The sequence below is a fragment of the Neolamprologus brichardi genome, chromosome 17 (genome assembly GCF_056152115.1).
Source record: "Neolamprologus brichardi isolate AB-2024 chromosome 17, ASM5615211v1, whole genome shotgun sequence".
Taxonomy (NCBI): domain Eukaryota; kingdom Metazoa; phylum Chordata; class Actinopteri; order Cichliformes; family Cichlidae; genus Neolamprologus; species Neolamprologus brichardi.
In genome coordinates, this window is record NC_142120.1 from 1,698,736 (window position 1) to 1,718,803 (window position 20,068).

General features: G+C 44.6%; 2 protein-coding genes across 3 annotated transcripts in view; one reads left to right on the top strand and one right to left on the bottom strand.

The window, feature by feature from the left end:
- The window catches only part of ano8b (anoctamin 8b), a 40,097-nt gene that overhangs the window by 9,960 nt on the left and 10,069 nt on the right, over positions 1-20,068 (bottom strand). Inside the window, exons 2-13 of one of the 2 annotated variants that reach the window (XM_087830760.1) lie at positions 11,248-11,358; positions 9,830-9,962; positions 5,603-5,741; positions 5,415-5,511; positions 5,136-5,252; positions 4,921-5,048; positions 4,669-4,830; positions 2,274-2,426; positions 1,864-1,990; positions 1,272-1,327; positions 1,113-1,187; positions 889-1,023 (exon numbers count right to left, since the gene is read on the bottom strand). In XM_087830760.1, the coding sequence (XP_087686886.1) occupies positions 889-1,023; positions 1,113-1,187; positions 1,272-1,327; positions 1,864-1,990; positions 2,274-2,426; positions 4,669-4,830; positions 4,921-5,048; positions 5,136-5,252; positions 5,415-5,511; positions 5,603-5,741; positions 9,830-9,962; positions 11,248-11,358 (1,433 nt within the window). The remainder of the gene's footprint in view (positions 1-888; positions 1,024-1,112; positions 1,188-1,271; positions 1,328-1,863; positions 1,991-2,273; positions 2,427-4,668; positions 4,831-4,920; positions 5,049-5,135; positions 5,253-5,414; positions 5,512-5,602; positions 5,742-9,829; positions 9,963-11,247; positions 11,359-20,068) is intronic. The other variant, XM_087830762.1, reaches the window with a different exon arrangement.
- The window catches only part of gtpbp3 (GTP binding protein 3, mitochondrial), a 30,839-nt gene continuing 30,595 nt past the window's right edge, over positions 19,825-20,068 (top strand). Inside the window, exon 1 of the mRNA XM_087830764.1 lies at positions 19,825-20,019. The gene's annotated coding sequence lies outside the window, so the exon portion shown is untranslated. The remainder of the gene's footprint in view (positions 20,020-20,068) is intronic.

Here is a 20,068-nt window from a genome sequence, read left to right on the forward strand (position 1 = left end):
AAAACTAGAACTTTAATCTCAGGAACAAATAAAATACTTAAAAAAGCCAAACAATAACATTTTTAAGTTATCTAAGTGACTTATATATCATGTTTAACCTGAGTAGCGAAAGACTGCGGTGGGTTTGAAAACATTTGCTGGGAGTCCGGTGTTCTCACGGCTCTAGTGAGCCTAGCCCCCGGCTAGCTATCGAGCTAGTGGGTAACAGACGTCTCCGAAAACGTCGGAGCGCTTTTGAAAATATGTGGTGTCTTGATAAACTGAGCAGATATTTGAGGTTTACACAGCTACATTCTCGCCTGAAAATATGTTAAACGTTTATTTTGTGACCCAGAAAGAATAATAAGAGTAATATTAAAACTAACTAGCTGCCGCCATTGTTGGAAACTGAGCTGGGCTGCGCTATGAATTCTGGGACACAGCTTCTTCTTCTTTGGGGTTTAACGGCAGCTGGCATCCTTGTACATGCAGTGCTGCCATCTTCTGTTTCAGTCCGTTATTACACTCTTAAATCCTGCTACTTATTCCTGTGTCTTTTGTGATCTTACAAAGCTTCAAACGACGCGTCGACTATTAAATTAGTCGTCGACGATTGTAATAGTCGACTAATCGTGGCAGCCCTATTGAATATAAAGTTTGTTTTAGATAATCAGACATTATCTGCCGACTCCTACAAAGTCCCAAGTCTCCCAAATACAGAGATGTAATGAAAACAGCCCTGCAGCCATTTAACAGCGTGGAAGTTTGGAGCTTTCAGCAGACAAACCAGCACGCGTTCTTTCCAAAGCACACCTGCTCACCGATTGGCACCGAGCTGGCATGCAAAGGCATAACGGAGGTGGTCAGAAACAGACCTCTGACCTTCCCTACGCGTAACAGGGATCGTACTTTGTTCCCGAGTAAAGCCCTGAAGAACCAGGGAACAGAAACCACCAGCATCTTGATCTTCAGGGAGATGTGAGGCAGCACATTGACCCGGACCTGCCGCTGCAGACTCCTGATCAGAGACAACACCAGCAGCATCTTCCACAAACGGACAAACGCACGGATGTGCGGATTAATGACGACATCGACGAGTGAGCGTGAGGATCTGAGCGGCGGAAACGTCTCACCTCTTTCAGGCGCTCCATGTCTTTGAGGTAGAATCCGATGTAAAAAAGGCTGAGATAGGAATTTACAAACTGAAACTGCAAGAGACAGAAAGGCCAGGTGTGATTAAAGAGGAAGAGGAAGTACCTCCACCCAATCCCAAAGCAAAGGACGACACTTACAAGAACCATTTTGATGATGAGATTTTTCTCATAGGCACTCTGGAGTCTATAGTTTTCTGTGGAAACACAACATCAGCTTAACACCTGCGAACCATTAAAAACATGCAGCACACAGGAAAAGTTTTAATCATTAATTAGTAACTAATGAACAGAGAGAGCTTCACTCCTTTATTTGAGCGCTCAAAGCACTTCTACTCACACACTCATACACTCGCACACACACACTCGCACACACACACATGCACACACACACACTCGCACACACACACACACTCACACACACACACACACACACACACACACACACACACACACACACACACTCACACACACACACACTCACACACACGCTGATGGACGCATCATGTCCAGACTGCAGGAACCTTCTGATTCGTGCGACCTGCTCGACCTCTCGAGCCACAGCTAAGCAGGTCGCGCTCAAAAGGAATTGCCAGCGATCCATAACTAATATTAATAACTAATATTAATAACTAATATTAAGGAAGCGACTTTCAGGAGATTATCTTGAGTAAGAGACGCTCTGCTCTGAATCTGCGGTTACGTTTTGCCGGCCTAGAAGCTCGGCGCTCACCCATGTCATTGAGCCAGCAGGCGATTTTCCTGTACACCTCATCACATGCAGTCACAGTGATAGCGAGCATGATTTTGGGGATGAAGCGAGCCAGCCGAGGCATTTCCTTGATCCCCATCACAAACTCCTGCAGAGACACAAACACAACTTCTCACGTCTCAGCCCCCAAAGGAAATAAACACTCACATTCTGGATTATGAAGCGTGGAGTCTGTTTGTTTATTATCAGTTATCAAACCACTGTCTGTGGTTTTTGGTTTCATGGCCATTAAAGCTTCTTTAAAACGCTTCATTACGTCAAACTCTAAAAGAAATCTGACAGAAGAAGATGATTTTCTTGCGTTAAGTTTGCTGCTGTATTCATCAAAGCGGGACACAACAAAGAAAACAGATGCTGACAGCTGGACTGACCTGCAGCTCAAAGCAGATGAGCATGACCAGGAAGACAAAACAGAGACAGAGGATACAGATGGGCAGGCTGACCAGCCACCTGAATAGACGCCTCCGCCACGGAGGATAGTAGAACTCCTCGCATCCCGTTATAGGACTGCAGCGCTTGATTCCCTGCAGACAGAGCATATGAAACAGAGTTAAAGAGGAGAGGCTGGAGGGAAAACACACTGTATTATCTGTACAAAGCACTTATTTGAGTTCTCAAAGGTAAAATGTGAAGCGGAGCCTTCAGCCAGCCATCACACAGGAGACTCGCTGCCTTTATTGTTGGCTTTAAATTAGGGCTGCCACGATTAGTCGACTAGTCATGATTACGTCGACTATCAAAATCGTCGACGACTGATTTAATAGTCGACGCTTCGTTTGAAGCTTTGTAAGATCACAAAAGACGCAGGAATAAGTAGTAGGATTTAAGAGTGTAATAACGGACTGAAACAGAAGATGGCAGCACTGCATGTACAAGGATGCCAGCTGCCGTTAAACCCCGAAGAAGAAGAAGAAGCTGTGTCCCAGAATTCATAGCGCAGCCCATCGCGGCCCTGCTCAATTTCCAACAATGGCAGCAGCTAGTTAGTTTTAATATTACTCTTATTATTCTTTCTGGGTCACAAAATAAACGTTTAACATATTTTCAGGCGAGAATGTAGCTGTGTAAACCTCAAATATCTGCTCAGTTTATCAAGACACCACATATTTTCAAAAGCGCTCCGACGTTTTCGGAGACGTCTGTTAGCCACTAGCTCGATAGCTAGCCGGGGGCTAGGCTAACTAGAGCCGTGAGAACACCGGACTCCCGGCTACTCGTTTTCAAACCCACCGCTGTCTTTCGCTACTCAGGTTAAACATGATATATAAGTCACTTAGATAACTTAAAAATGTTATTGTTTGGCTTTTTTTTAGTATTTTATTTGTTCCTGAGTAAATCGGTTTGGCTGAGATTAAAGTTATAGTTTTTACACAGCTGAATAAACATCAAGCAGACAGCTGATTATCAGAAGTGTGAGATGCTCGAGAATTTACTCCGGTGTCCTGTTATATTTTAGATAGCAAGGAGTTTATTAAACTTCACCGAAACAATCTGAAAATTTCATTAAAATTTAATAAACTATCATCTTGTCTTTATTTTTAGTTAGCACAGACCTTAAACACTTCTCCTCTTTGCATTTTTTTCTTCAATTTTTGAAAACATGAAGCACGTTTCACATAAATGCACATAAACGGACTGTTTTCTACTCTCACTGCTCAAAGCACTTTAAACAACTCGCCTCGTTGACTCACATCAACACTGTGGTTAAGTTCTCCTTATTTCAGTTGAGGCAGCCGTCAAAAATTAAACCCGTCCTGTTGAGACTCTGATCTGAGCATTTACTGCAATTCATTGGCTTCCATTAAGTTTTGAATCCATTTTAAAATTCTTGTATTTGTTTTTAAGTCTTAATGGTCTCGCCTGAGCTGCTTCACCCTTACGTGCCGTCTCATGCTCTCAGATCAGCTAGCCAGGCGCTTTTGACTATCCCGGAGACATTTTAGAAATCCCGAGGAGACCGAGTCTTTGCAGCTTTGTCTCCCAAAATGTGGAATGAGCTTCCTCTGGAGCTCAGGCAGGCTCCATCCCTCGCTGCTTTTAAAGCTCATTTAAAAACACACGTTTCCTCCTCGGCCTTTAGCCCGTGTGAGTTGTCATCTGTGTTTTTGCCCTGTGTACCGATTTATTCTTTTGTTCTCTTATTTTGGTACAGCACGTTGATCAGCTGTTATGTTGTTTTTGCAGGCTGGAGCAGCCAGGGATCAAACCACCGACCCTCCGATTAGTGGACGACCTGCTCGACTCCTGAGCTACAGCCACCCCAAATCAATCAATCAATCAATCAATCTTCAGTTCCACTTCTGACATCTCCTTGTAGTGGAAGAGTAACTAAAGCTGTTCCCAAATTACATAATTAAAGTTTTTGTGAATAAAGCAGGAGAAAAAAGGAAACTGTGCAGCTGTCAGCATCATTCTGATACGCTCGCTGTCATTGGTGAGCGTTTAACAACAGGTCGTCTATTTTCAGCTGTAGTCCTGCAGGGATGTTTTCCCATAACAAGGACAGCATGTAACCAGTTTCTCCAGTGTGTTATACTGGGAGCTTCTTCATTTTTAAATATTATCTGGATATTTGCCCACTATAGAGCAAATAACTCAGCTTCCTTACATGTTGGACTATTTGTTGCTTCATGCTCTGCTTTAAATCTGTCCTTCTGTTTCTCATCAGCTATAACTGAACTTAATTCCTGTTGCACAGCTTTGTTCAGTGTCACTCTGCTGTACTGTCTTTATCTGACGCTGTAAAGCACTTTTAATTTCTCTCACCCGGAACTGAGGCCGTGGTTCCTCCAGGGACTCTGCAGGCGCGTCCAGCGTCCCCCACTTATACGCCAGCTCTGCCCCCCTACGCTTCCACCGCTCCAGAAACAGAGTGGCCCACACCACGTTGAAGAGGGCGAACACCACGCAGCAGATGTCCCGGCTCGTCTGAGGCAAGCATGCAGACATTTATGGGTTTGACTGGGCGGGGTCATTGTTTCCTTTTCCTGTACGAGCACACGGCTCATCTCTGCTCACCTGATCGGACTCGGTGAGCATCCAAAGCACAAAACCGATCACGGCGGGATATAACATGGAGGTGGTGTAGAAACCCAGCCAGGCAAAATACATGGCAATCTTCACCCCGAAGTAGTCGCAGATATCATCTGTTTGTGAGATCGATAAGATAACGGTGAGGCAAACAGCAAAGTCAGAGATGGAAACGGCGTAAAAGCGAGCTTTGATTTATTAACCTAACGGCTGCTTCTCACAAACAGCCTGGACCCAAGACTTCATCAGCTGGCTGAGGATCCTCTGCTCATGCAGAGGGAACACCTGCTGGATCACACCTCTCGCGCTCAGCTCCGGGACTGCAGAGAGCAAAGCGAGCAGCAAAGCATATTTAAGCTGATGAGTTACTTTATTTAGTTAGAGAGAGAAGCGCTCGAGGAGAGGAAAGCATAACTGCAGTAAACAATCACACACGCCGCGGCCTGCTGAAGATAACGGAGCTTTTAGCTCTGATCACTTACTGATTGGCTGGCCTTCCAGGAAGCTGATGTTATGAAGCACCTCCCCTTGTTTGGCACGTAGGTTGTCCAGCCAGTATTTAATGATGCTCTGCCTCTCCTGCAGCCACCGAGAAGAGGAGGAGGAGGAAGCAACGTGAGAAAAAGGTTTCCCAGTGCAGGTACCTGGGAATAACTGGAGTCGCACTGACCTGCGAGGTGAAGAAGCACAGCTCGCTCTCGATGTTCTCGTAGATGTAGTCCTCCTCGCAGGAGAAGCTCCGTGTTCCTCCGCCGAACTCGGGTTTCACCGCTTTCCTCAGTCCCATTTCCTCGGCGCCTCGCAGCAAACTGCACGACAACATCAGGCAGGTTTTTTTAAGCCGGCCTCAGACGCCCACGCTACACATTTAATCTGTGTCATCTGCAGCGCATTAATCTCGTCTAATTAGACCTTTTGTTTCTAATTGCCTACGCGACGACACCCGGGCTCTCAAACTCTGCTGGTGGTTACGCCGCACATTATGGAGGCGGCGAGAGGAATAATGGGAGTAATTGCATAGTAACAGCAACACGCGGTGTTGTCTCTCTTTTTACAGCTATGAGTTATAAACATGTATGGATACTGGGATGGTCCTTTTTTCTTCTAACATGTTGGTTAAACTGATGATTGACACTAAAAATAATCCCAATAATCACCTGATTTATCTTAATTCACAGCACTGCAGCACTTCTGTTTGGCCACTTTTCCACATTACTAAAAAAACAATGGTTTGTCCTTCAGCTCATCTCATTTCCCATCATGCCTCCCTGCACATCTTCCATCCCCATGCTCTCGTCCTCTTTCATGCCCACGCTGTCTTCTCTCAGCCTCCCCTCTTCATCCATCGCTCTCCTCCCCTCCTTCTATCCCATCATCCTTTTTTCCATCTCCGTCCGTCCTTCCCGCCGGCCTTGTGCTGAAATCTCAATAATAATGCAGCTCCCTCTCTGTTCCCTGCAGGCTAAGAGCTCACCTCGCCCTCACATGTATATATAGTCTTTACACGCACACACAAAGACGTACGGCCGATGTGTAACAGCCATCCATCATGCAGCTCCATGTGCTCGCAGGGGCAGCACAAAGAAGCACGGACGGCACCTGATGGATTACAGCAGAAATCTGAGGTGTAAGCTTGTGTTTCACGCCTGAATACTGCTTACAGCGCACAACCGTCACAATAAAGCTCATTGTGTGAGGAAGAAAAAAACGAGGCTTTATCTGTTTAAACCAACTGTTTAGTAATCGAAGCCAAAACCAGGAGGCCTTTTAGAGGTGTGCAGCTGCTGCCAGGAATCTTAATGAGAGTCTCTCTTTTCTTATTTCATCAAAAAGTGTTCAGCTTTTTAACAAGAAAATACAAAAACACAAAGAGAGAAAGTCTTACAGTGAGGCTGGATGCAAAGTGTGGACAAAGCTAACCTTGTAAAGTAATACTGCTGATGGAGAGCTCTGCGTGTTTATGCTAATGCAGGTAATGCAGGAACTCAGCAGATCCAAATGGCAAACCGTAAACTGCCCCGTCAGAGCAGCAGAATGAGTAACTGATGACATGTCAGGTAAGAAAATGTTCTGTTACAGCTGAATTTGCTGCTTTCAGTTAAATGTATGAAGCCTTTCTGAAAATAACGCACAAAACACTCCCACACGTACAGCTGATAACAACGTGATAACAACACAACTGTAAATCATGTGACGATATGAAAACATACTGAACAAATGGCACAGCTGAACATGTCCAACAAAACTAAAACAGGACAGGATTTTTCACACTGCTTCATGGTGGACTGGGAATCATTATCCGAGGGGAATTCAAGAGGACGTGGAGTACTTTCTGGGTTATGATTTCTACCACATAAAATGTAGGTCAACCAACCCCACAGCAGGTGTGTGTGTGTGTTTACATATCTTTGTCGGGACTCAAAATGTGGTTTTAGTGTCAGGGTTACAGTTAGGCTGAGGGTTAGGATTAGGCATTGATATTTCATGGTTACGGTAGGGGCTAGGGAAAGCATCATCCCAATGAGATGTCCCCACAAAGATATGAAAACACGTTACGGTGTGTGTGTGTGTGTGTTTGTTTACATATCTTTGTCGGGACCAAATGAGTTTGAGACTCAAAATGTGGTTTTAGTGTCAGGGTTACAGTTTGGTTACGGTTAGGATTAGATTTTTCGTGGTTACGGTAGGAGCTAGGGATTATTATTATAGGCATTATCCCAATGAGATGTCCCCACGAAGATATGAAAACACGTTACGGTGTGTGTGTGTGTGTGTGTGTGGTCAAGCAGCACTTTCTTTGTGCTTTTCATCCAAAACCCACTGGCACACTTTAAAAAAAGCACTTAGTCCATCCTTCCTCACCACCTTTCCTCACTGCTTCCTCTTTGCTTTTCTTTACCTTGCATCCTTTCTGCTTTTATCTCTCTCTCTCTCTGTCACGCCCGCTTGTCTCTCTCTCTTCTTTCCCACAATCTGTCCGCTCTTACTGCATTCACAGGTAAAAGGTTTATTTTAGATAAGCCCGTTGTCTAAAAGCGCAGTCAGCACAGAGGATTCAACATTTGTGGTGAGATGCAGCACGGGAGCAGCTGCCACCCTGATCCCCAGATCGTATTTCTCTGTATTTATACGTCAAAGTCAGCGCTGATATTAAAGTGACCCTGCACTCACCTGTGACTGTCTGTGACAGTGGGAGTGAAATCACAGCAAATCCACTACACAGAGGCTAGCATGACGCTAAAGCCTCTGGAAAACTTGAAAGAGCAGCAGCAGAGGAGTAATGCTGATTCACCATCAGCTTCACTCGTGATTCACAGTGTACGAGCTAAACTGCTGCGCCTACTATAAGCTGCAACTAAATTTGAAGCTATGATAAACGGAGGCGCTGCTTCACACCGACACAGCACAGCAGGGTTATTCTCGCCTTTTACATCCCGACTCCCGTAGTAACGTTCAAAAATAACTACACCTCGAGCCAGTGGAGGAAGAGGCGATATTAAGTAATATCTGCGATGGGTCGTTTGTTAACAGTGTTGGGAAGGTTACTTTTAAAATGTATCCCATTACAGAATACATGCCCCAAAATGTATTCTGTAACGTATTCCGTTACGTTACTCAATGAGAGTAACGTATTCTGAATACTTTGGATTACTTAATATATTATCATGCTGTTTACAACTACATGAATGTACTATTGCTGTGATTTATTACTGTTACTGAAGGTCCGCGGCTCCGAACCGTAGTAAAGGGACCTCTGGCTAATACGGTGGGTTCTGTGTCGGCTCGTAGCTGAAAACTAGCTTTACTTTGTTGTCTGGGTCAACTTTGCTAGCAGAGACAGAGAGAGGCGTTGAAAGGCTGCTCCAACAGAACTTATTGTTTCAGAGGAAAACACGAACACGGTGTACAGTCGAGTCTTAATAGCTTACTTACAACTGGGCTCGTCAGGCTCTCTTCTTGGCTGCAGTGGTTATTATTATATTTACATGCTTCCAGCTCCCGTTTCTGCTCGATGACAGCTCGTACTTTTCCTTTTTCTCCCTCCCTCGCTCACAGACACATAACGGGTATGGCAGTCCATTCTCCCTGCAGCACGGACTACACTGCCCATGATGCTACATTCTTTAGAGCTATACCTGTAGCATTCTGCCTGTTAGCTTAGCACAACAACAACAACAGGCGCTCTCTCACCCAGGAAACACGCAGAGAGAGCGTCACCCTGTAACCATGGCAACCGTGACGCTGCCGCCTGGAACAACAGAACGTAGCTGTCAAACAAAACCCAAACAGTCCTGACCCGCCACAATATGAAACAGGGAAGTACCGCCGTGTAATCCATTTATTTCAACAAAGTAACTGTATTCTAAATACCACCTTTTTAAACGGTAACTGTAACGGAATACAGTTACTCATATTTTGTATTTTAAATACGTAACGGCGGTACATGTATTCCGTTACTCCCCAACACTGTTTGTTAATTATTGATCACAGTTAAAACAGCACCATCATCCCGAACTATGATATGTCTGAAGAAGCAGTGAAGGCGAGAACAAGCAAGTTTTATCATAAAGCTGTAATATTCTAATCATTTGAAAGGAGAGAGTGAAACATTGAACTAACTGATTAACTAAAAGAACAGTCGAGATGATAATCAGTAGTAAAGTGCTGCGGTCCTACTGTCAGCAGCATCAGCCAACAAATGGCCTGTATTTGTAAAGCGCTTTACTAGTCCCTAAGGACCCCAAAGCGCTTTACACATCCAGTCATCCACACATTCACACACTGGTGATGGCAGCTACATTGTAGCCACAGCCACCCTGGGGCGCACTGACAGAGGCGAAATGAACAGAAGCACGAACCAGAGGCTCCTTTCTGATTTGATTGGTTGATTTCTTACTTTTCATACGTAGCGGTGATGAAGAATGCGTAGACTCGCGTGTGTTTATGATGTCGGATCTGGATGATGAGCTCTGGGATTCCCAGTCGGATGTGGTTCAGTAGCCATAGTAACGTGTGGTCATCTGTAGTATCTGTAACAGGAAGTGGAAAAACAAAGAGTTCGTGTTGACGCCCCCGTAGGATCTGCCGAGTACTCCCACAGTCTTTGCTTTTATTTCTGAGCAGCAGCTGGAGGTGTGAGGTCATACTACTGAACACAGGAGAAACACTGTTGCTGTAAAAATCATCACGTTCTTCTCGGCCTGCAGGGCACCAACCTCAGCTTACAGCTGAAAGTGAAACTAGGAAACAAGAGCGCATCTAACATTTTTCCACCGACACTACAGTGACTGACTGAGCGTCAGAGTAAAAGCTCGTGTTCACTGCAGTTATTGCAAAGTTAACATATAACATAAGTCATATTGTATGCCACCACCAATCAGCTCCCAACAGTCGTCTTGGTAAATAAAGACCCTGCAGTCATGGGGAGAAACCCCAACAATCACATGATCCTCTGTGAGGCAGAACTTGGTGACAGTGGGAAGGAAAAACTGCCTTGAAACAGGAAGAAACCTAAAGCAGAATCAGATTCGGGGATGAGCGGCCCTCTGCTGGACTAAAGACGCCCTGTGGAAGAGAGCCAGAGATGAATAATAACTAATGATTAAATGCCAAATTGTGTTTAAACATATAGAGCAGGGGTAGGCTACTCCAGGCCTTGAGTGCCGGTGTCCTGCAGGTTTTAGATGTGTCCATGATCCATCACAGCTGATTTAAATGGCTAAATGACTCCTCAGCATTTCTTGAAGTTCTCCAGAGGCCTGATGATGAACTAATCATGTGATTCAGGTGTGTTAACCCAGGGTGCAATCTAAAACCTGCAGGACACCGGCACTCGAGGCCTGGAGTTGCCTACCCCTGATATAGAGAGTAGAAGAAGAAACAGTGCAGCAGTTAGATCTGATCCAGGTTTAACTTTAAGCTTTATCAAAAAGGAGCACTGTGAGCCTCATCTTAAAAACAGAGACAGTGTCTGTCCCCTGAACATTAATTATTTCAGTTTTTTGGTCCATGTGATTGTTTCTGCCAAAACTGTTTCCTCAAGACATTCCCAGGACATCACAGTGGGCCGAACAATAAAAAAAGGCACAGCGCCTCCGAGATCCTCTGTGATAGAACAGAAAATTGTTCCAGCATTTCAAACACGGGGATTACCCTCTTTTCCTACATGAAAAGCAGATTAAAATGTAAGTGATGATGAGCAGCAGCTCCACACTGAGGGTTAACTGCAGACAGTTCTGTGTTTGTGATATCAAAGCTATGAATGAGCTGTCAGTCAGAAACCAGCAGGAACGTGTGTGTGTGTGTTTGATTGACCTGCAAATGTCATGAGGACGTCGCAGTTCTCCGTGGGCACCGTTTTCATCCAAGACTTATGAGACATGATGTGTCTTCCAGCCTGCAGCAGCCGCTTCCCGAACAACTTATCTGAAAGACGGAGAGACAGACGGACAGTCAGACGGACCCACAGAGAGGGGGACAGTCACCTTTTTAGAGAGACAGGGTGTAAGCAGAAATGGCATTTTTAACATTTTCACACACCCCCGCCACCTGACCCCACTTTCCCCAAACCCTTACCCCTGCTGCCACAACACAAAGGCACACACACACACACACACACACGAAACCGTCTTTCTTGACAGGACAGATTTAAATGTCACACCCCTCTGACTCACAACACGACACTTACTGAAATAATCCTGCCCTGCCAAGACCAGAGGCCACACATTGTTCACCACCCTCTGCTATGATTTATCACACACACACACACTTAAAGCAGTTATTTCTGAGTGCTATGATATGTAATGATGCAATGCTCCGTACACACACACATGCATGAACTCGGTCTGTGTACATTTACTTCCTCTCTGGTCCCTGAAGTCCAGAGCAAACTGGAAATAGCTCGACTGTAGCCACACAGTAATGTGACATTCAAAACGCTGCCAACTCCAGGCGGGCTGCAGGAAGACCAACACAATAAATTTTCCTCCCTGGATCCTGTGACATCGCTGCAATCTCTGCTGTCCCTGACACCTCGCTCATCTTTCAACAACCTCGCTGAAAAATCGGAGCCAGTGCAAATAGTCAAAAGAAAGGCGAGTGAACTGGGATGGGTGTAAGCGCACATCCTGCTCAGCTGTCACAGGACCGTCTGTGTAAACTGTTTACAAGTCCTAAATAACAACGGCAGCAGCGTGGAGAGGCCACACAGCATCCCCCCTTAATGAAGAGCAAGAGTCATGAAACGTTTATTTTGTATGTTTGAAGCAGTAAAATGAATCTTACAAATGTAAAAGCTCGTTATCAGTTCAGATATCACTTAAATGCTTTTAAAATGTGGCAAACAGTGAAGTTGAGTCCGTCCCTTTTATTACGGTGCTTTAACTCAAACTGTCACATTAATGCGTCTCTGCGCTGCTGCCAGTCAGCGTGTCATCCTGCTTCCTGGAACGGTGAACAGAGGGACGCCCGGTGGGGCTTCGGGGAAAAAGCCACAGAGTGTATTTGCACATCTAGATTTGTTTTTCACCTTCACATTATGTTTGCGCATCAGCACTGGATCAACGTGCATTATGAAGTCATGTCTGTATTCATGAAAGCTCATGAGATCTGCTGGTACAGTCCCTCGGTGTTTAAAGCTCTATTAATGCAGATTTATTTTTTAAACAAATAGAGCAAATTACCAGCTGCACCACGCAGGTGTTACAGGCACACGAGCTGTTTGTTCGTGTCTGACAGATCACCGATAAAACCCTCTGCAAGTCACACATCAAGCACGCAGCACGCTGTGCTGGCCTAACTACAACAAATACACTACAGCACATGTGTAAGACGTATAAACAGGAAGCTTTTGCTGATTTTTAAAAATTTATTTAACCAGGAAAATCCCACTGAGATTAAAAACTGGCCAAGATGGCAGCAGCGAGTATCTCACGGTTACAAAAATCCTCCAGGATTCACAGTTTTGATTTAAAAGCACTTAATGAAATGAATTCTGTCGTTTTGGTGCTAAAGGGACAAAAGCTCTTTTGCCGAGTTCAGTTTGTGCAAATTGAACAGAAAGCAACAAGTAACGTCGCGGACGAAGGCGACAACGAGCAGCACGTTTCACTGCAAGCAGGAAACACTCTTTTGTGTTATTAAGAGTGGATGGATCCACCATAGTTGGATATTATAAAATAACAGCATTAAGGTTACGCTGTAGGAGCAACACCTACTTTTTTACTGTTTTGTTTAATTAAGGCCATTAATATTATTATTTATCAAATATATACAAATATATCCAGGAAATCTACAGATTCGTCTGCCTCCTATCTGGAGTCTTTTGTCGAGAATAATGATTTCAGTATTTAAAGAGTCCCTCGAGTACTTACGAAGAGGTTGCAACCGCTTGATCTGGTTCCACGCTGATTTTCCTCTGAAGAACATTTTTAAACATCTCAACAGGCCAAACAGGAGACGGAGCTGTTTGTCTTTTTATTCTTCAGTGCTTCTCGTGGATACTGAAATGTGACTGGTTGTTCCACTGTGCTTTAGATGAGATGCTGCAGGCAGCGCTGCAACATGACAGCAATTCTAATGAGTCCTGTATTCATCGCTGAAGGCAACACACACACACACACACACACACACACACTTGGAGCAGCTAACAGATTGGTTTCAACAATTCAACAAAGCTTCACTTCATGTGATGTTTGATTCATACGTCGCCCATCAAGGCTTGAATGCACAGACGTGCTCGTGCTGCAGCTTTGTGTTTGCACGTCCCCCCTTTGCTATAGAAATAACCCGCCTCTCATGTTCTGGGAATAAGTTGTTGTCAGTTTCATAGAAATGTATTTTCATCAAGCAGCACAAATGAGAGCACGGCCAGATAAGCAGCTATTTTTGGAGTGTTTTGAGGTAACGGTTCGTAAAACAGCAGCAAATAATAACGGTGTTAAACAGGACCTGAGCAGTGAGGGTCGTGTGTTTGTTTACTCTTTTGATCCATATTTATCTTTAGACAACATCTCGGTAAAGACTGTGGAGCAGCTACACAGAAAAACAAAAGATCCCGGATGTCATTTTGGTCGGTGAGTCTGAGCTTGAAAGCCCCTTTGGCCTCGTAACAGAAACCAGGTCAGTGTGGACTCGGCTGGTCCAGGACTCGCAGTCACACAGATGAATCCTGTATCACTCACTCAGAGTCAGGCGGCTGCTGCGGGGCTTATCAGACAGCAGCCAGGCAGGCATAACAAGCAGGGCGTCCTTCTGTGATCTGAGACGCTCTCTGAAGTGTTTCTCTGGGACGTCTGTGCGTGTGTGTGTGTGTGTGTGTGTGTGTGTGTGTGTGTGTGTGTGTGTGTGTGTGTGTGTGTGTGTGTGTGTGTGTGTGTGTGTGTGTGTGTGTGTGTGTGTGTGAGAACATGAGATATAAAGTATGATGGGATGTAATTCAGTCATGAAACTCAAGCAAAGCTTTTAAATGAAGGTCACAGACCTGATGTGTCTTCTCTGGGAGCAGTTTGATAACTGATTGCCGTTTATGTAACCTTGAGCCTCCTTTAAAGATTTCGCTTTTCCAGGTAAAAGCATGTTTGTTTTTAAAGTTTTATGAACTTATTTCTTCCAAATGGGATAAAAGCTGGGACTGAAAGCAAGCAGCAACCTGCGAGCCTGAGAGATGAAGCCGGCAACAGTGACGCCATCAGGTACCAAACGTGGTCACAGCAGATACAAACAGAGGCCAAAATACACAAGTTAAGCCTTCAAACTCCATAAACCAGCACACTGATAATGTTTTTATGTGTTATTGAGTTTGTGCACAACTAATTAATGTTCTTTCGTTTCTCACTCAGAGGTTTTTTTTGTTCTCTGCCAAAAGATGTGCATTCAGGAAAAAGATCCAATGCTATGGAAAAATAAGCCTCATTAAACTGTCTGAATAAGCAGATTTCAGTCCTTGAAAACCTCATTTCAACGTCAAATAAACAAGTGACAACGAATAAGTGAATAAGGGCCCACTTTCTGATCATGAGTGAAAAATGACTGAATGAGTCCCCAAGCGCTGGCCAGTGGTTGCTGGAAGTTGATGGCAGTTGTAGTGAAAATGTTTGGTGAGGCTCCGTCACAGAGGCCTACAGTAACCCCTGGCAACCACCTGCCAGTAGGAAAAATGAATATTCGCCAACCAGTTGGCCAAAACCTCCCAATGACTGTTTTGCTGCATCGGTTTGAACGGAAGAGCCGGACTTTAAAAACAGTTACTCTAAAAATGCACGTTTCCAAGTTTCACTACTGCTGGGATATTTCATGACCCGGAAAAATTGGCTCCAAACTAAAGAAATCACAGATTATTGTTGCAGCACCTTCTGTGCAACCGGCGCAACCTCCGGGAGCCACACCCAACCGACACATCTTTACCTAGCAACTGGAGGTTGTATAATTTCCAATATGGCGGACAACTCTTGACCAATATGCACACGGTGTCATGTGACCCCAACATCCAGAGCTGCTGGGAGCCTACGACTGATGAAGCTGATTAATGTGGGAATATGAACCTAAACAAAGATGCTTTTAGCTTGTGGTGCAAAGCTTTGAGTGGCAGAACTCCAGAGGTCCTTAATGAGCATCCTTAGAAAGCTCATTAGACTTTTACTGCAGCTTTCAGGTCCTATGATGAACCGCAGGACATGTGACGATCGCACGTTTCTCTTCACGAACTTTCAGCTCATCGCTTCAAACCATATTCCTGAAAATATGGTCACAGACATCCCGAACAGGAATAAAATGTGTCGCTTTAAGTAAGAACCAGGAACATGTTTATGGTTAGCAGGAACAGCTTCTGTGCTTCACACGTCGGCACACACACACAATCAGCCTTCATCATCATAATAAACTATCTATAACAATATTATTTAGTCTTTATCAAATATTTTACACGTGAGAGATTCTGTCACCGTGAATCTGAATTATTTTCCTCAAAAATCACATCCTGAGAAAACAGCAGGTTTGCTGATTCGCTGCAGGTGATGAAATCTGTTAAATCAGCTTAATGAAAGTGTGCATTGAGCTTCTGTAGACTGGATGTTTTCGTCTATTCAACAGAGAGCCTGAGACAGACATAAAGTAATAAAGGCAGAGAGACAGACACAGCTCCCAGCAGACACAGGAAGGACGGCAAAATATAAAACAGGCAGAAAATACTTGTCCTGTCACATCTAGTGTGCAAATGACCCTGTTACAACGATTACATCAGTAAGTGGGACAGCGAGCCTAATCGGGTTCAAACGCCCAACAGTTTCATTTATGTTCCTGACTTGTTGCCATCCTGTAGACGAGTCCACAAACAGCCACAGAGGACCCAGAGCTGACCTGTAACCCCAACACAAAGACCGACAGCTGTGCGTTTACTCGTACAAACACACAGCATTTTTACACCGAGTCGTCCGAGACGTTTGAAATAAATAAAACATTCGATCATTTCGCCCGAGCACAAAATGATCCCGCACGTCTCGAGGAAAGGAATAGAAACCAGATCCGTCCTGCTTCCTGCTGCTCCCAAACACTGACTCACTCCATCGCTGTCGCAGCGGCCACCTCTCTGTACCACCGCAAGGTACATGTACAGACGCCGACTCTCGTACACCACGTCCTTCTGGCAGCTGCACACACAGATGTGTTTTAGAGGATATGAAAGGCCCTCATCCCAAAGCAGCACAGCCTTCCTTCCCCTCAGTCTGCTCTCTCTCCTCTTCGTATCTTTTTGCCACCACCATTTAAATCTTCTCTTTTCAGCCCCTCTAGGCAGAGTCTATCAATCCCTCTTCCCGCCATGTTTTCGTTTTATCCGTGTCTCTCCTTCAGCTCTCCTGCCTCCTCTCTCAGTCGTCTCAAGAGGTATTTGTCATCCTTGTGTACACAGAGCTCTTAGGGCTGATGCCTTCACACAGGCAGGGGGAAAATCCAGAGGAAGCTTTACAGTGTGCTCTGCTCCAGGAGCCAATACGAGAGCGCTTTCCTTCGAAATTACCCTCACCCTAAACCTTCTTCATCACTGAAGGTACGCGAGGAAGATCACGCTGTTTTATTTAAAACACACAAACGCACCAGCTAAGGTTTCAAACAGCCAGGCCCAATGACAACGAGCCATCGTCTTTTTACAGCCGTTACCACAGGATGTTAAGGTACTTTGGTCCTAACATGCTCACAGTTACAGCTGATGTAGCATTTTCAGCACCCATATTTAATCATTTAAAATCAGCTGATAGATTTTTTTTCTTTCAGACACATCTTTCTTTTTAAGACGTTGTTTTACATTTTCGGCTTCCTTGGATAGAGGAGCAGTGAAAGCTAACGGGCTCCAGGTCAGACTTGAACGTGGCCCCTGTGCTCCGCCCACAAACAGATTTTTCTGACATTGTTTTACGTGTAGCTATTTGTGAGTCCGTCCCCAGCTAGCACAACAATGCAGTTTAAAACTAAATCTGTTTTAATTGAAACAAGTTGTGGATTAATTCCTTTTCGCTCTGCTGGTTGTTGCCAATGACTGTGAAGAACATGGACGACGCGGCTCCACCTTATCCCGGATCTGGGAGACGCCATCTTGAATTTGAAGCCAGGATCTGCGCAGTAGTAACCACGGGTGGAGCCGTGGTATGAAACTCCCACCCACAGACATTCGTCAGTACAACCCCCTCTTAACTTTTACGTAGTCTGGCCGTTTTCCTCCTGGTTGCACTACAACCAGCAGGAAAAAGACCCATTAAGACAGCGGTCCCCAACCCCCGGGCCTCGGTCTGGTACCGGTCCGTGAGTCGTTTGGTACCGGGCCGCGAGAGTTGAGGCTCAGGTGTGAAATGTATAGTTTTCAGGGTTTTTATCGGTTTTCAGTGTTATTTTGTTATCGTTTTTATTGTTAACTCTGTTTTCCTGGGTCTTTTCACGTGTGTTATGAATAAATCTTCTTTTTTTCGGTACCGGTACTAGTTTTATTTTGTTGTATTTATCCGCGACACCTTAAAGGCCGGTCCGTGAAACTATTGTCGGGCATAAACCGGTCCGTGGCGCAAAAAAGGTTGAGACTGCTGCATTAAGACACAATAATTACAACAGCTAAGATTCATACTTTGAAATTCCCACATGTTAACATGTCGTCATTATTAAAAGACAAGTAAAGAGGTTTTTTATTAATGTCAACATACCTGTTAAAACATGGTGCTTAGCTAAATTATCACTATATTTTAAACAGTCACTGGTTGTTGCCAACGGGGGTCTGCAGAGCGCCCTCTGGTGGATAAACCTCCAACATCAATGCTCATAACATAGTTGAACGGTGTTTCTCCCGTCAGTTCTTAATGCTGAGAGCAATATATCAGCCAGTTTATGCATCTCCAACACCTGTGCAAGTAAAAGGTTGCTGGTTTGATTCCAGCCACAGACACATCAAACAGAGAGCAGACTGACTGTGGCAAAGCAGCTTCATTGGTGTTAGCAGCGTGTTTTTGCACCAAAGCATTTTCCAAATATGGGATAAATAAAATATCTAATGTTATCTTGACCCAGTGACACAGTCTCCTGATGCTGGATCAAAATTAGAATGACTGTGTTTCACTGACACCAAGAACATTCATATTTAATGCTGAATTACAGTTGTTAGGACATCTAATTCAAAACTACAAGTATGAAATATTTAGCTTGAGAATATTCAGGAAAAAAAACGTCAGTGTTTATTTGCAATACTGTTGTTTTATTGAAAACAATTTCCATAAAATGTTATTGAAACTCGTGCAGAGAGCTGTCCTGAGATAAAAGCACGTATCGATGACGTCGCTCAGATTAAGATTTCTGTGTTTGTTACACGTTTGTGACAAATGGGATAAAGACGCGAATGCCCGTGGATGTCAGAACTCTGGTTTCCTCATTAACAGACGCAGGGAGGATAACAGAGACTCATCCTTGGCTTCAAAATGACAATGATTGCTTATGACACTGGAGCCGCCTGTGGCTGAGAGCCAAGAGGACGAGGCAAGAAAAGAGCCCCACCGCTCACATGGCAGAATAATCAAAGCATGGCGTCTCCCATCCCAGCGCCTTTCTACCCTTTACATCACTTTTTGCCTGCACTTCAAGCCTAGTCTCTCTAAATGTGACGCCTTTATTTCCGACTCTCTTTCTTCTGCCAAGTGGGCTGATCGCTGGTTCATTTCAGGTTAGCTGGTTCATTTAAATGAGCAACCTCAGCGAAAAAGCAGAGAAGCAGGGCCTCGGCTGTTGTTTACAATATAAAACTAGGAGCTGTGTGCATTCATCAGGTAATAATCATAAACAGAAGCCGGCGCCGAATCCTTCTCGTGCCCAGTCGGTGGAGAGCACGCCTTCAGACAACCACAGACTGGTTATCTAACTGCATGAACTGAGCATTGTCAAGCAGGGATTACGAATCATGAATAAGTGAGTGGTGATGATGAATATAGTGGACTGAATAGCAGCCTTTGTGAAGCAAACAAACCTCCTTGTTGAGCAGTGGACAACTGCCAGTGTGGAGGAAGGCTTTTCTGAGGGGCACGGAGCAAAAAGGCAACGCGTGCGAGCGGGCCTTTCTGAGCAGCATGTAGTTCTGGTTACATTTGATCACAAAATAAACAATAAACTTGCTAAGAAATGACAACGTTGTTAGTTTCTGGCGAAGAGCTTGACGTGGAAGAAAAATATTCAAGACGTTATTTGAGAAAACACATCGATTCGCTTCGTTTGGACACGTCACAAACGTCACGGATAGGAGTTCTCGATGTGTAAAAGCTATGGGTGCAACCGTTCGATACAGTGCTTTCGGTTAGGTACGCAAATGTATCGAACAATACAATTTTTTTTATTTATTTTATCAACTTTTCTTCTGACGATGCTGTCTGTGTTGAGTGCTCAGTGGATCTGTGTTCGACTACTCCGCCTAGGCTGCACTGTCGAGCGCAGATCCACTGAGCGCAGTACAAGCTAGCGAGACACAAGCTAAGCTCCTTGCAACATGGCAAATTGAACCTCCCCCACCCTCATTCAGATCTGGCGTTTGGAACTATTTTGGTCTTCATGTGAAGTATGACCCTGAAGGTAAGCGCGTCATGGACTAAAGTAAAACAGTATGTCGAATGTGCCACGC